The sequence below is a fragment of the Buceros rhinoceros genome, unplaced genomic scaffold (assembly GCF_000710305.1).
Source record: "Buceros rhinoceros silvestris isolate BGI_N320 unplaced genomic scaffold, ASM71030v1 scaffold8356, whole genome shotgun sequence".
Classification (NCBI taxonomy): domain Eukaryota; kingdom Metazoa; phylum Chordata; class Aves; order Bucerotiformes; family Bucerotidae; genus Buceros; species Buceros rhinoceros.
The window spans coordinates 22225-39480 of NW_010418033.1; the positions used below are offsets into that span (position 1 = coordinate 22225).

Genomic DNA, 17256 nt, shown 5'->3' on the forward strand with positions numbered 1-17256 from the left:
CAAAATGAGGTGGTTTGCATTACGTATTGAGAAAAATATGTAAGACAACATTTCACACACAGAAATAACCTGGGAAATAGAAATCACTATATTGTCCCGTACTGTTTCCCTCCCATAGTGGGTGTGACAGCATGTTTGTCTGTCTCTGTTTCTTTGCCTTCTTTTTTTTTCTGAGTTGTTTTTTTGGTTGTTTTTTTTTTTTTCTATATCACCCGGATCCACTGAATTACACAGCTCCACTGAAGGCAAACGCCATTTATCAGGCTCTCACAGCCATCTGCTCTCCTGCAATGCCTTCAGCCCTTGACACCAACATGAGGTTCAAGTTCTCGATCCTGGCTCTTCTTCTGGAAGTGATCATCATTGTTTTGTTTGGGATATTTGTGGAATACAAAGCAGATGATGACTCTGGAAATTTATACCCATGTAAGTGTTGCTTTCTAAGTTTCATACAAGTTAGAATTTCTTTAAAGTAATGCAAAACAAGAATAACTTACGAGATCCATTGATATAACTAGAAGAGAAAGGCGTGCTTTGGGGCAAACAAACATCTTCTAAGGTGTGAAAGCAGCAGGCTTCAAAGACAAATTCAGGATGAGCACATAGAAAATTCTGAGAGCAGATGACTGCTGAGAATTTAGCTGTTTGGGGAGAGGAGTCCTGAACAGAGTTCTAGTGTTTGCATAGCAGGTTAAAACTTGGAGAAATATTAATTGCTTTGAACAAGTCTAGCATTTTCCAGAGTTGGATGGTAGTGCTCCTGCCAGGCTTTCTGTCCCGATTGCTGCATCACATAGTGAAAATGAACAGAACATTTTGCTACTATCATCCAGGTTTCAAAAGGTTGTCTTATGAGCGCATGGAAACCGGGCAGCATATTCATCATTGTTATAAAACATATGTAGAAACTGGACTCCATGAAGATCAATAGTTTTTGTCACAAGGTGGATAACCCCTTCCTATCTTTCAAAGCAGTGACTCACTTATAAATAGGAATGGTTCAGTTTGCAAACATTTTTGTTGATTTGTTGCTCTGCAAATGCTTGATGAAGTTCAGGGAGAAAGCTTTTATCCTGAGAAGTAGTTGCTGACTTCTGCGACACTGAGGGTGGTGAGACATTGGAACAGGTTGCCCAGAGAACTTGTGGTTGTCCCCTCTGTGGAAATTTTCAGGTCCAGGTTGGATGGGGCTTTGAGCAATTTGATCTAGTGGAAGGTGTCCATAGCCATGTCAGGTGGGTTGGAACTAGATGGTCTTTAAAGTGCCTTCCAACCCAGACCATTCTATGACTCTATGATTCTATGATTTCCTAATTCCTGTGTTTTCAGTTTTAGGCCCTCTTCCTCTCAAACTTCCCTGTCTACAAAGTGTGCACAAGAGCATGATTTGCATGAGGACCCAGCATAAAGTTAATGCTATCATCATATTAGGGTATATCCTGAGCCAGGACTTCCCTGGAGTTCACAAAATCATGGATTCAAACTTCTTCTGATCCCCAGGGGTTTTAACCCATCCGTACATTATAGATTTAGTTCTTTCATCCAAGAGAGAATCCAAGCTGTTTCAGTATTTTTGAACTCAATAAAGATGAAAATGATAATTGAGGATCACTATAGTTAAGGGGGGTTTAGCTGAGATCATTCCCAAAGCATAGCTTTGCACTGTATTTAATTCTGGCGCAAACAAGTACAGGCACGGCAAATAGGATTGGCAACTGCAGGAGTACCATGCCACTAGAATGAGAGGACAAGGGCATGTGATGGTTTTGCCAGCACTCCAAGAGGATTTATTTAGTCCTGGTATCTGGTATGCAGTGTCCTGTGACTGATCCATGACTCCTGGCTTAAGAAAGTGTATGTGCTCCTCTTGTTCAGGGTTCTGTGGTTTACTCCTTTAGGCAGAGCAGAATCACTGTTTTAGTATAAACCTAAATGCCACAGGCACCTTTGTGCTGAGACTGACCACTATGAGAAGACCTTGCAGGGGAATTAGTAAGTTAGTCCTAGGCAGCCTTGCCGAATCATGAGCAGTGGTTTTGTTCAGGAGAGTTTACCCCAGTCTTTATTTTCCTGTCTCACAAATAGAAGTACTATGTTTTGTTAAACAAAACTAATTACTGAAACAATTTATTTCAAATCATGCTGTTTTCTCCATCATTCGGAATCATTCCAAACCTACTCTTCTTTAAAAGGACATGTAAAAGGTAGTTAAAGCACAAGGTATAGATTGGACTAGTTGAAGTTTGTCCTCAACATGCATTAATTAACCTAGTTTTAAACTTTTGTGCAATTAATTAAGTCCAGGCAGCTTTAAAACATTTATATAAAACCTGGCTAGCCCTCAGGAGGACCTGGAATTACATGTCAACCAGCTGCTTGTTCCAAATAGAATTGCTTTTAATATTCAGCCTGGGTTAAGTTTTCTAAAAGCACCTTTCAAAAGAGACCTGAGCACGCAGAAGCCCCATTGATGGGCTCCAAGTATTACCCTCCTCAGCCATCAAGGTGCTTTTGAAACCTGTTCTTTTGCTCACATGTAGAGTCAGGTTACTTAAGCAGCAAATCATCTTTTACTATTCTAGACATGATTCACTGAGAAGTTGTATACATGAACGGGATTGATTTGATGAGAACAATTTACTTGCTTTGCCTGCAATGATTAAACCAGGAGACTGTAACCAAGAGCAAGTAATATGCTGAATGCTACCAAGCCATAATCTCCTCTGGGAGACTGGAAAAAGTATCTTACCTAGAGCTGACTACCCTGAATGGGCAAAACTAAAACTTTATTGGAAAGTCCATAGCATGGGCTGATTCAATAATAAAAGGAGCGGAAGTAGGTCATTTTCAAGTGTATCCCTCATTTTGAGCATGAAACACAAGCGTCACATAAATTGAAAACTGTTGAAGTTGTGTGACACATTGGCTTATCATGTTAAGTGTTTATTCAATACATTTACATTTGCTTTTGCAAAAGTCAAAAGAAAAGGCTACTTCTGTAGATGTTGCTGAGCAGCTTTTATGGATTTGCGCTCTAGTTCTGATTTTTTCTGGTAACATTAACAAGCTTTTAATGAAGTAGTTTTACAAGAGACAGACAAATAATCTGGCTCACTGCTCAAATGCAAAGGTGCCAATCCCACAGGTTACTGAGTGAATGGTCACTCTTAGAAAAATATTCTAAAAACAGGAGAAAAAGGCTTGTTCAGCATCCAGTTTCCACTTACCCTCAAAAAAAAAGGAAAGAGATCTCGGGTTACTCCTTCCCTTATTTGAGAAGAACTTTCTCATGTGGCCTGCCAACATATTTTTTCCCACTTAAAAAAAAAAAAAAAAAAAAAAAAAGATGACTGATCACCTGTGCCTGAGATCATCAGTGTGGTGTTAGAGGAATGCTGGGAAGTCTATCCACTCCCAGTCCTAGTGGCACTAACCACTGCTGCACTGCTACACTGTTCTCAAATACATTTGAAGGAGAGTTCCTCTAGGTGTGCAGTCCACCACCACAGCCAAGTCAGGTATAAAGGCACAGCTTTATGTTCCTGTGGCACAGCTGCTGCAAGCTGGGAGGGTACTCAGCTGGATGTAACCATCAAGTGATCTTGTACTTTAATATCCTCTTTCTAAACATCCCTGTTGACTCCCTCTGACACAGCAATATGGGCAAATTAAACTGTGGTTTGGGTTCTTCATCCACTAAGACATTAAAGACCTGGTTGCTGGTAGGATCGGGAAGGTTGTATTAGCATGGTTTGTATTGTCCCCAGCCATACCTTTTTCATCTCTCACCAGGTCCTCTGAAGCAAGGGAATATGTTGAGCAAGACGGTTATTTTCACACAGCATTGAACTACGAAATATGCAAGTGTATCAAAAGCATAAGCCCAATCGAGGAAGTTAAGTTGACTGTGTATGTTTTAACATACGTAGTAAACACAAGACAAGAGTTTAGATAGTAGGTCTGGAAATTGAGTAACGTGGAGGGAAATGCCTTCAGGGGCCTCAGAAATTCCATCACTGGCTGAAGTCAGGAAAGTCAGTTACTGAAGTCAGGAAATAAATGTGAAAAAGAGGATGCAAAAGGGTTGGGGATGTCTGCAAACCACCTGCATTTCTATGTTGTTTCTTAGATGCGTGTAGCCCTTTGTAAAGGACCTTACTAGAGGAATGCAGGTACTTCAGGGCTGGGTCAGGGCTGGAAGACGACAGTGCAGATAGAGCAGGGTTTATTAGGGGTCTCCAGCAACCTGTTATACGTCTGGGCCCTCCTCCGGCTAAACGTGGTAACGCAGACAGCAAAATCGCAGGGAAGTTTTAAGTACCGAACTGGGAAAGGTAATTTCCGACCAAATACTACGATACCCAGGTCAATGTCTCAAGTTTTTCCTGCATATTTGCATGTAAGAGGCAATGAAATAGAAAAGAAAAGAAACAGTTTATCTTTGCTGAGGTTCTTACTAACAATAAAATCGGACAAAAAGCTTAAATTACAGGACTCAAACCTGTTTGGTGCAGAGTCTGTTAAATCACATTAACCACTTCAGAGTAAGAAAATTATGATGATAAACTCAATTTATATTAAAACGTTTAAAAAGGGGAATTAAAAAAAAATTTAAAAAATAGTTCTGGACACATTAAATTTGCTAGTATAGAGATACGGTGTTATTTCCACAATGATACAGCAAATAATGAAATCAATAATTGGGTCTTGCATTTTCCAGACACTTATTCTTTCAATAGTAGGTTGGTCAAGAAATGGGGACGGATGATATGAGTGTGGAACTCTTTGCTTTTCTATTAAATCCTCATTTGTCCCTATCTTTCCTCCTCTCATAGTCCCTCTCCATAGTCACTACACAGACGTGTTTTCCTTCCAGACTTTCAGGATGTCCATGTGATGATATTCATTGGAATTGGTTTCCTGATGACCTTCCTGAAGAAATATGGATTCAGCAGTGTTGGTATCAACATGCTCATTGCTGCCCTTGGTCTCCAGTGGGGAACACTGATGCAAGGATTTTGGCACTTGAGAGAAGGGAAAATTCATGTTGGTATCAAAAGGTACATGTGAATTTACCAAAACATGACATTTCTATCCCTTAAGATATCAGGAGAAGCCATAAACTACAACACCTGTGGGATCAGACTTAGAAGTTCACCAAAATTTGATTAAGTCTGACAGTCCACCTCTCAACATTCATCTGCCCTTGAACTCTAAACAGGCAACATCTGGTGTACTGGGCCAAGGTGGGATAAAGTTTGATGTGCTACGCTACATGTGGGCCATAGGTCATGTAGAGAGACTGCTTTTAATCTCTGGAGCTGTGGAAACTGGAAGATTACCAGCAGTAGCACAGTACCTCCTGCATCCAGCAGGCATGTAAGGATCTGTCCTTCCTTGACATATGGAGTCACAGAAGAAGGGCTGGAACAGTGTGTCTATCCGCTCACGAGGTTTTCTTCTGCTCCTCAAGGAACAATTTGCACAAGCACCATACTGCAACAGGTTTTGAATCCCAATCATAGACTAAGATACCTCATGAGCAATGTCCTGCTTCTACTGAGGTCTCAGTGTTTTCCTTATCTGCAGCTCCATTTTCTGAGATAACTTACAATTTTGAAAGAAAGAGCATCAAAACATTGCTGAGGAACATGCAGAAATAATGTAAGTATCTCCTTAGTGCTTACAGACAGGCATTTGTAGAGGGACCCATAAGTTAGTGCCCCTCTCTGCTGCAAGTTTTTGACCAGTTTCTGGTTTTATTTATCTTTGACATTCCCAGTAACCTCTTAACACTGGTCCTTCCTGATAGCTAGTGAAAACATGATGCACAGTCATAGAAAGGCATGAAAGGCTTTTGAGATGAGATAAACCATCTGAACAAAGCTAAGAGCTCCCTGTCATCTTTGGAGTTCAAGAGACAGTCAGAGCTGGACATGTCCCTGCACATCCACAATACACATCTCAGCTGACTTAGCACTAGAATTTCAACCACCTAAGCACATACATGATGTAACCAGAAGGTCACACTTTTTCCTCAGTACCTGGTAAGAGCCGTACAAAACCCACCTGGAAAGGCTTGGTTTAATTTTCATCCACAAAGATGTTCTTGATAATTTTATAACTGAAGAGTTAAAACTCTATGATTTTAATGATATAACAGGTCTGATATTACAGCCTTATTTCAGGTCTCTTTGATCTGATTTCCTTTTTTTCTTGTGTTTTGGTTTTATTTGTTTTCTTTACTTCAGCATGATAAATGCGGACTTCAGCACAGCAGCTGCGTTGATTTCTTTTGGAGCAGTCCTGGGGAAAACAAGTCCTGTTCAGATGCTGATCTTGACGATTCTGGAGATCACAATCTTTGCATGCAATGAACATCTGGTTGCAGAAATATTTCAGGTACAAATATTTAACAAGATTCTTTTTTCTGTTTATAAAAAATGCTTTCACTTTGTAATGCTTCTGGTTTACATATTCCAGGTTCTAGTTTCTACCGCAGAAAATAAACCATTAAAGTCTCCCAAACTTCTCCTTCATCAAATCTTCAACTTCATGCTGTATGTTTATGTGCTATTTGGGGTCCTCATTACAGGCCACAGATGTCGGAGCCTCAATGACGATCCATGCTTTTGGAGCTTATTTTGGTTTGGCCGCAGCACTAGTCTTGTACCGTCCTGGTTTGAAAAACAAACATGAAAATGAAGAATCTACTTATCACTCAGACTTATTTGCCATGATAGGTAAGTGAAGGACTAGTGAATGCTGATCAGTTGTTCACCCTGCTTTCACCCCTATGTTTTAGTGATTGCCTGTTATTACTCTGCACCAATTTTCTTAAGTACTCTCCTAGAGGCATATTCTATTTTGTCTGGTGTATGCACAATGTTTTCATTGACACCCATATTTTTACAGTCTTTCCTTGGTTAAAAATAGGAAAGATGAGATTAAAGATGCATTTTCACTGTGCATTGGTGCTGAGTCCCTTTTTGTTAACTCTTCTGTTATAAGAAGCGTTTCCATAGAAATTGGCCCTAATTAGAAGTATTGAGCAGTGCCTGTCCTGCTAATGAATGTTAGAAACCATACATCTATATGTCTGTGAGATCTATTCGTAGATCAATTTACCAGCTAAAACTATAGTTATATCCATGGATGAACAGGGATTTTCATGTGAACTGTCTTGCTAATGCATCCTCTTCTGGCATGGTTTTCACAGTGGTGGTGAGATCTGGCAGTGAGTGGGGCATGAAAAGGGATCACAAGGCATTAAAGTCTTCCAGTAAGATTTGACAGAGACCATATGTCAGAATCCCAGCTGCCAGTGTCAAAAGTTTCTGCCTAATCTATTCTTTCTTCCACCATTTTGGCTATTTGATGTTTCTTATTGACCATCTTCCTCATTTTTTGTAGCTAGATCTTTCACACTGAAATACCCCTTGTGACTGAATAGTCTTTATTTTGTTTTGGCTAATATTCATCCAGGTACCCTGTTCCTTTGGCTTTTTTGGCCCAGTTTTAACTCTGCCATTGCATCTGAAAGAATTCATACAGCAATTATCAACACTTACTACTCCTTGGCTGCATGTACTGTTGTAACTTTTGCCCTCTCCAGCCTGGTGGATCAAAGAGGCAAATTCAGTATGGTAAGAATTACATCACATCCTCTGTTAAGTCACCCCTCTATCTTAAGGATGGTTAGGCAGATTCTCAGTGTCCATGAGCTATCTGGAGCCTTTGCTCCTACTGAGGTCAAAATTAGAGTTGTTATACTTCTAAAAGCTGTAATGTAAAATAGGCCCCTGAGGCAACCCACTCTGCTTTAGGTATGTGGTGATTCCTCAGTGGGATCACTGCATCTGAAGAGCAAAAAGCTCTTAGACCTTATAGTGATGGTGTTGCTCCCTTGTTCACAGAACCTTCTGGACCATAGAGATATTAGTCCAATGTCTAGGTGGACTTTTGGGTCTTACTCCAAAGAGGATCCTATGTGAGTTATGGTATTGCAATAGCCAAAATAGGTCTCTCGAGTCAATGACCTGTTCCCTGGCAACCTCATAGTGCAGCTGCACAACAGGCAAAGCTAGGTTGGAAGTGCCAACCTTCCATCACCTTGCCCCAAATTCCAGCCCTATGTTTTCATCCACTTCTTCCCAGTAGCTGCAGTGCTCATCTAAGACATGCAGGAGTAGGCACAGTTCAGTGAGCTTGCAGAAGTTGCAGATGCTGTAGGAGGCAGTTCTCACTGGCTCAGCCTGGCTTCTCAAGAGGTCAGAAGAGTTTTAGAGACTTGCGGAAGTCAGGCTTCATTAAGCTGGCCCCAGTTAAACTGGCTTAGAGCAATTTTGAACCAACACCCTGATCATGTAACAAAGAGCCCTGTTTTAAATTCTGTTCATTCTTCATCAGAAAAATCCTGCCTGAAGAAAAGGAAAACTTCTGTATGCAAAAAAGCCTTTGAAGTCACTCAGTGCTAAAACAAGTCTCTGTTCCACTTACATCATCTCCACCTCCGTATACTCTTTGCAGGTTCACATTCAAAATGCCACCCTGGCAGGAGGAGTAGCAGTGGGTACCTGTGCTGACATGCACATCCGCCCTTTTGTTGCCATGGGCATCGGGAGCATTGCTGGAATCATCTCAGTCCTGGGGTACAGCTTCCTGACTGTAAGTATTGAGGACCCACCTCTGCTCTCATTTACTCATTGTTCCATTGGCTTTACAGGAGCTCCCTTGGTTTGCTAGAAAGGGGGTTTAGACACTGGCTGATAGAGTATGATTTAGATATTTGCTTGAGCTAAACAGTCCATCACCTAGCTAAAATCAGAGAAGGATCACAAAGATATTAGAGTTCATCAAATTTGGGATTTCTATTCAAGAAGCTGCCACAATTTTTCTCCAAGCTCATGTTTCAGTGAAATAAGACTAATTATATTTCTCTTTTAAAATTTCTAAATAGATCTGTAGTCAAAAAAAATTTTTTGCAGTGTAAAATGGAATGTGCAAAATGCAGAAACAAAATATTCTGACTAAAACTATTTAAACTGGCATTTCCTGATGGAGAAACATTCTGGAAGAAAACCCTTGACTAGCAGACACAGAACAAGCACGTACGTGTTGCTTAGCCACCTCTTTCACCTTTTACTGCAGCATCTGAAAAGATTAGGAATATCAGTGGACAGTTGTGGTTTTGTACCATTATATCTATGGTGGTAGCTTGGATATTTGTACCATCATACATACACACTTTGTTTTCTCTGCACATAAACAATTTCACAGTGAAGGGAAAGATAGCAGGTTTTATAGCCAAACTTTGCGTACATGAAATAAGTTTTGCATATCATGCTAGAGATAGTGGTAGACCATAAACTCACTGTAAACTTAATATTTCTCCTCATTTCAGCCTTTGCTGGCATCCAAGCTGAACATTCAAGACACTTGTGGAGTTCATAATCTACATGGTTTACCCGGACTGTTGGGAGGTATCGCCGGCATCATAGTATCTGCGGTAACAGATGAACGTAGGTGAGTCATAGAGAGAAGAAAGGAGTTTACGGATTTTTGAAGATCTGTCCTAATTTTCCACCTTCCTTGGTTTTAACTATGATTTTTTTCAGAAAACGTATCTTTGATTTAATGTCAGACATGGTGTTCTGGTTTAAATAAGACTCTTCTTGACATCCTGCCTTTGACACACTGTTTATATGCCAAGCTTGTTCCATATTAAAAGCTCAAGTGAAAATATATAAACTAAAAGCATCATAAAAACAACACACAGCACCACTCAAACACAGAAGAATCTTTATTATGATTCTACAATTACTCTGCTGGTAACTAAGACTTCCAAGAAAATTGTCAAAATGGGCTATTTCTACTATCTTAAAAAACTCCAAGAAGAAGTGCTGGTGTTTTTGATGAAGGGAAGCATTCTCTAAAGGGTTGCGAGGTGCTAATAATCTCTTCAAAAAATTTGTTTCCATCTGTAGTCTAAACCAAAACCAAAATAAAATCGTGGTTTCTGTCTTGTACACAGCAATAGCAGGATATTTTCCTGTGAGCCACCTTGTCCAGCAGGCAGCAAGTACAATGTGGTGAGACCAGTTAACAGTCTCAAAGTGTAATAATTTCTTGATTGTCAATGGTTTGGCTTTCTGCTCTTTTCAGGAATGGCAACCTGTTGAATCCTGGCATGCAGGCTGCTGCTCTGGGCAGTACAGTGGGAATTGCACTGGTGAGCGGAGCATTGACAGGTCAGTATGATGCATATAGGAATTGAAATACATGTGAATTTAGAGGTTCACCCATGGAGAACTTCAACATACCAACAATTTCTTGTGAATACTACAAAACAGAAAAATAGAAATAATACATGATGGCATGGTGGCAGAAACTTCAATATGAAAAAGCAGTTTTCCTATAATTTTGTCTTCATATTAAGCCTAGATATCTTACTGATGGATACACACTTCAAAGATACTGGGTTATAAATATAGGAACAGTAGGATGTTCTGGATGGAATTTTTCTCTAGATTCAGATACTTCAAATTCTGAAGAGAAACTAATTTGAGATTAAGATATATGAATTTAGGTGTCATGTTCCCATGTGATTACGAACACTTTTCAAACAAAACTTCGGGCTGAGATAGAAAAATCCAGTCTGAAATCTGGAAAGGTTTGGAAAATTAAAAGCAAGCTCTTATTCCTGTAGATATGAAGGAACCTGCGCCTCTCATAATGGGTGAGCCAATGTCCTAAGATGGTTGGGCACTGGTGTAGAGTAGGAGATGAGTCAGAAAACTTAGGTGACTCCCTAGGGCAGATGCGAAGAATATTTATTTGGGCATTTTGACAATTTTTTAGCCTCTGATGCTGTTTTTCCTGCAGGTAGCATTCTAAAGCTGCCCTTTTTGGGACAAGCATCTGACCAGAACTGCTTTGATGACTCTGTTTATTGGGAGGTAAGATACAATCTCCCTTTATTTTCATTAGGTGGGAAGATGTATGACACACTGCAGACCTGCTCTCCTGCGGTTTGTGGTTTGCACACGAGTCAGCTTTCAAAGACGTTTCTCTGCCTCAGCTGTGAATTTATGAAGGCCACCTTCAAGATCTCTTTTTGGACTTGCTAGCGAGTCATGCTATTTACATTGGACTAACCTTGAACAAAAAGCAGAAATAGAGCCAACAAGTTGAAACCTCAGTGAAGAGCTTCATCTCTCTTTTAAGTGTTGGCTGTGTCAGCTATATCCTCTTCCTGCTAGTAGTTTAGACACATGAGATTTGCAGTTTTGGCCAAATGGTGCTGCTTTTTAGTGCCATCTAGAATTTCACACTGAATGAAGAGCACTTCAGTAGTTGTAGGCTGAGTATCCATCAGCTAAGCAGAAGCTCTTCTGCTTCCTGGTTGCATGAGCTGGCCACTGAGATTATCAGAGGAAGATGGGCTTCCTGGCATTATTATTTTATACATGAAGACACAAAACACTGGGGCTGAGAAACAAGACCATCTGAAACAGCCCTGGTGGGCTCCCTTTACACTCAGTAAAGAGAAAGTTCTAGATTGCAATTCATTTGAATCCTTCCAGACCTATATTAGGTTACATGAATTAAAAGCTTGAAAGTCTCTGTATTCCCCACCGATAGCGAAAGATCTTTCATTGCCTACCTCAGACACAGAACTCTGTTCCATACAGACCTAGATTTGATCAGTTGAGTCTCACATCTCTGTGTTGGATGCCTACAACCAAGTGCAGAACAGAAACTCAGATATACCTTTCCTCTTAGCTAACCTAAGAAGCTACCTGTGCTGATTGTAGGCTTTTTGATCTTCCTCCATTAGAGACTAATGACATTTAGACAATCTGAATTTCATCCTTTATGCTGGGACAAACTCAAAGATGCAAGGCAAGAAGAAATACATTATATACATTCCTTGTAAACAAAAATGTTGTGAAGTCGAAAGGAGATTTTAATAGTTTTTTATGAACCACAAAATTTGGCTTTTGGTGAGAGAAAGTTTGCAGTCTCAGGGGAAGTTTTGAACCAAAAGATCAGCTGTCACAATGTCAATCAGAAAAAACAACTTTTAATGACAGCTCTGAACGTCATTCACTGTTTGACCTTTGGAAGTTCAAAGCACTGGGTTTTGGCACGACCTGTGATAGGCTGTCATATGAAAATGATAAAAAATATCAGGAAAAGGGAGGTTTTAAACTGTGGGTGAAGAATTCATAGCCTGTGTTGACAAGTGATAATAACACAGTCCTCCTCAACTGAAGGTTCTGTAATGTCAGTAGAACTGCCCAGAAATATTCTATTCTAAATAAGCCTTATCAGGTGATGGGAAGGGACATTGATATCTGGCATACCACATCGTTTCCATTTCATTAGGAATGTTCCTTTAGAGCTCCTTGAAAACCCCAGATATTAATGTTTCACTCTTGTAGCTCACAACAGAGTTCAAGAAATTCTTCTATTAAGAAAACCTTGAATTCATTCCTAGAATTCAGAACTAGTGGTTAATGCCAGGCTGGGTCAAAGTTAATAAAAAGATGTATAATATATACAAACAGAATGACACTCTCAGTGCACTTTAGTGTCCTTTTATGGCAAAAGAAAGCAAATCTCATCAACTGAACTCTTCTCTGATTTTCATGGCAGGTTCCAGAAGAGGAGAAACCACATGAAATTCACTCCAACAACTATGATGAGCACAGCAGATTTGAAGCCACCATGTAGAAAAATAATTTGTCTGTGATATTTGTTATAATGATGCTCTTTTCAGTTTCTAAGGCTAAAAAACATTTGAGTGTTGTCCTAGCCACGTAAGAGTTAAGAAGGGGCTGCAGATAGCTATATTTTTGTAATATAAAAGAAGCTTGATTTTAGAATACATAGTCATTATGCCAAGATCAAGTGAATTAATAAGAGCCTTCCAACATATTTGTTCATCAGAAAAACCCACCACAATCAGGTCTACAAAATTATCTGTATTTTACTTTTTGTTTTCACTGAGTCAATACAGCCATTGAAACAATCTTTGTATTTCAAGACTATTACAGGACACTGTATTTAACCGCAACATTACTGGGTTATAGTCATATCCTTCAGCTGCATTAAGATAATCAAGAAGATATGGATTTATATTGTCTATTTGGACTCTAACAAGCTTTTCAGCAGAGCACCCCAGATAAAATTTTTAAGAAGGTGTGTTATCCTGGTTTTGGATGGGGGAGAAAATGTGCTGTATTTTGAAGACTGGTTATGACAAGAAACAAAATGTTGAAATAATTTCCATAGCAAAGCACAGAATATAGTGATTGAAGAGGTATATTAAGTGGCAATATGAATATCAAGATTGTTTGTTAATATAAAGGCAGAAGAAAGAGGAATGGTGAAAAATGTCGTTATTGGCATAGATTAATTTAGACAGTTTCAAAGACACAATAAGGCAACTGAGTATGAGCTATGTAAAAGAGGTAATTAATATATCTTATGTCTTAATATATCCAACAGTAATAAATGGCTAGTAGCAGTGTTAATACTAATAGACATAAAGTGAAATAAATGCCAGCTCCAAGAAAAAGCGTGAGTTCTTAGGAACTGATCACAAAGAAACTATATTCAACTTACAGAAGGCTCAGTGGAGAACTCCGGAGTGGTAGTCACTTTGAAGTCACTGCCTCCTAAACCAAGAGAAAGCAGAAAGAGAAAACTGAAGCTAAATTACAGTAAATTAACTCCACTTTAGAAGTGATGATAAGGGCTGCTCAATTCAGAAAGACAAAATTTGAGGTATCTGAAGGAACTCGATGAGATGACAGTAGCTGGGAGCAGTCACACATCTGTGCCTACCCACACATCTGTGCCTACCCACACAGAGAAATAAACCATTGAGAGGTAATGGATTGGAGATTAAAATGTAACAGGAGGATCACAATGCCTCTAGGCATTATTAAGACACAGAAAGCTACCACTGATGTCTCAGAAGGCCAAGCCACAGTGGATGAACTTTCAAGACTTTTTTATACCAGAATCTTATTTCAAGTCATCTCAGATTTAAGGGGAGAACTACTCTCATATAAAATAGCACAGATGTTTTCTGTTCTGCTGATATACTGTTCCTTGAAAAGCTTTAGAAAGATACTAGACAGGGCTGTCCCTTGTTTTATCAGCTGTATACTGCTATATATGTCAGATTTCCACCTATGAATGAAAATACATTTGTCACAACACACTTCAGTTCAAATATGCTCTTTCGCAGATGCACAATGACTGACTCTTTTCCACCTTTTTGGCTAGAAGATGTCATTCATCCTTTCAAAGCCTTCACACAATCATTTTTGTAAAAATGGACATTCACAGTATAAATCTCTGTGAATATTCTGTATGTAAAGATTTTAGATGTATTTTGTGCATAATTTACAAACACAAAACATTGCAGTACTTGAAAAATAATTGAAAAAGATTCCATATGTAGATAGAACGTAAAAGGCTTAACTTCAATGTATGAAGCTAACCCTTCAAAATCCTACTTGGGGATTCAGAGGGTCTTTCATTCACCTACAGCTGTGAAGTAGTTTCACTGATTGTGATCATTGGCCACAAAGGAATACTGGAGTGAGAAAGTATCACTCACTGTAAGTAAATCTTTCAGAATGATGCCCGCAATAGTTACCTTTAGATCTTTAAAACAAGAAGGGGGAAATAAACCATGCAGTTTTGTTCTCCAGTTCTCCTTATAAGCTTTTCAGAGTAACCCAGACCCTCATCCACCAAGGACTCATTATTGTCCTCTGTCTTTTCTCAGACTACTGCCCGAGAGAAATCAGTCCTTCAGGTTCTCTCAAAAAACAGAGCAGGGAGATGGATCCCTTTACATGGAGATGCATTCCACCTAATCTATCTATCATTTTCAGGAAATTCTTTGTTTCCCTTTTGACAAAGTATGACCCTAGAGGTAGGGCCTGTAGCAATAGGACAAGGGGTGATGGTTTTAAACTAGAAGAAAGGAGATTCAGGCTGGATACAAGGAAGAAATTTTTTACACTGAGACTGGCGGGACACTGGCCCAGGTTGCCCAGAGAGATGGTAGAAGCCCCATCCCTGGAAACATTCCAGGTCAGGTTGGACGGGGCTCTGAGCAATGTGCTCTAGTTGAAGATGTCCCTGCTCACTGCAGGGGATTGGACTACAAGACCTTTAAAGGCCTCTTCCAATCCAAATCATTCTATGATTCTATGATTCTAAGTCTAGCCTAGCCTGTGAAACTATATTTTGGGTGACTGAAACCATGTGAGGAGTATATGACTTTAACAACTGGAATAGGGAGTACAAATGCATCTGTGAAAAACACTTCAGTATGTCCCTTCTGATGTTCCCAATACTTAAAAACTAGATAATAATACAGAAACAGCATTAGGACAACTAAAAAATGTTAAAAGCATGTGTTGTAAAAACATCAAACAAGAAATAGGCTAGAAGTGACCTCTTGAACAATGGGGTGCAGCCAGATGACTAAGCTCTCGTGCAGAGTTAAGCTAAATGTGATACCAAACTGAGAGGGGAAGTGGACACTTTGGAAGGGAGAGCCACCCTGCAGGAAGACCTGGATAGACTGGAAGAGTGGCCTAAGAAGAACCATATGAAGTGCTCTAGCTGTTGATGTATGAGCTGGATGAGCAGACAGTGAGATGGTTGAAAACTTGCTGAAAAGTCAGACCCAGAGATTAGTGATCAGTGGCATGAAGTCCAGCTGGAGGCCAGTAACTAGCAGAGTACCCCAGGGGTCAATAGTGAGTCCAGTCCAGTTTAATGTCTTCGTTAACAATCTGGATGATGGGGCAGAGTGTACCCTCAGCAAGTTTGCTGATGACACCAAACTTAGAGAGTGGCTGAAACTCCAGAAAGCTGTGTCACCATCTAGGGGGACCTCAACAAGCTGGAGAAATGGGCTGACAGGAACGTCATGAAGTTCAACAAAGAGAAGTGCAATGTCCTGCACCTGGGGAGGAACAACCCCAGGCACCAGTACATAGTGGGGGCTGCCCAGCTGGGAAGCAGCTTGGCAGAAAAGGTCCTAGGGGTCCTGGTGGACACCAAGTTGAACATGAGGCCATAATGTTCCCTTGACCAAAGAAGACTAATGGTATCCTGGGCTGCATTAGGAGGAGTGCTGTCAGCAGGTCAGGAGAGGTGACCCTTCCCCTCAACTCAGCACTGGTGCCAACACATCTGGAGTGCTGTGTCTAATTCTGGATCCCCAGTATGAAAGAGAAATGGACATATTAGAGAGAGTCCAGCAAAGGGCCATGAAGATGGTTAAGCGACTGGAACATCTCTCCTGTGAGGAACAGCTGAAAGAGCTGGGACTGTCTAGCCTACAGAAGAGAAGGCTCAGGGGGATCTTATCAATATATATGAATACCTGAAGGAATGGTATAAAGAAGACAGAGCCAGGATGTTTTCAATGGTGCCCAGTGACAGGACAAGAGGAAAGTGGCACAAACTGTAAAACAGGACGTTCGCTGTGAACACCAAGAAACACTTTTTTACTGTGAGAGTTACCGAGCACTAGCACAGGTTCCCCAGGGAGGCTGTGCAGTCTCCCTCCTTGGAGATACCAAAAATCTGCCTCGACATAGTCTGGGCCATCTGGCTCTAGGTAGCCCTGCTTGAACAGGAGCTTTGAACCATACGACCTTCAGAGGTCCTTTCCAATACTAACCATTCTGTGACTCTGTGATTTGGAATTCCCAGTGAATTCAATGGGAGCAAAGTTATACCAATTCCTAATAGCTTTAAAAAAAAATCAATAAATCTCTGTGCACTAACCATTTGGGCATCGGCATTCTAATTTCAGTTCTCAGGGTATCAAGGTTGTGCCTGTACTGATAACAAAAATATAACTAATCAGTAACCTGAAGAGCATGCAGAATTTATGACCTTTATACCAAACACCAGGATGGTGACCTGTGGTTCCCCATGTTCTTGGACTTTCATTCTCAGACAGAGAGTTACACTCTCACCCAGTCACACACCCTTGGCTAGTAAATATTTACCTCCCTCTGGTCGATACTGAGGATTCATCAGCAAGCGCAGGGCAAGAGAACAACATCAGTCACCAATCGCGAGAGCAGCATACCCTTCACTGGGAAAGAGGTTTACGGACTAGTATAGCACAGGAAAATATTGCAGAAGGACAGACACCCAAAGTCCACATCTTCTCTTCTGTAGCAAATACCTGGCTGAATAGAG

At 40.3% G+C, this 17256-nt stretch overlaps 1 protein-coding gene across 1 annotated transcript; it reads left to right on the forward strand.

The window, feature by feature from the left end:
• Positions 1-290: 290 nt before the first annotated feature.
• RHAG (Rh-associated glycoprotein) lies at positions 291-12738 on the forward strand. Its single transcript, XM_010138371.1, has 10 exons — positions 291-426; positions 4877-5060; positions 6252-6402; positions 6596-6743; positions 7486-7646; positions 8530-8667; positions 9404-9525; positions 10165-10250; positions 10885-10958; positions 12661-12738. Exons 1-10 carry the CDS (start codon positions 291-293, stop codon positions 12736-12738), a joined length of 1278 nt encoding a protein of 425 aa, XP_010136673.1.
• Positions 12739-17256: the final 4518 nt, after the last annotated feature.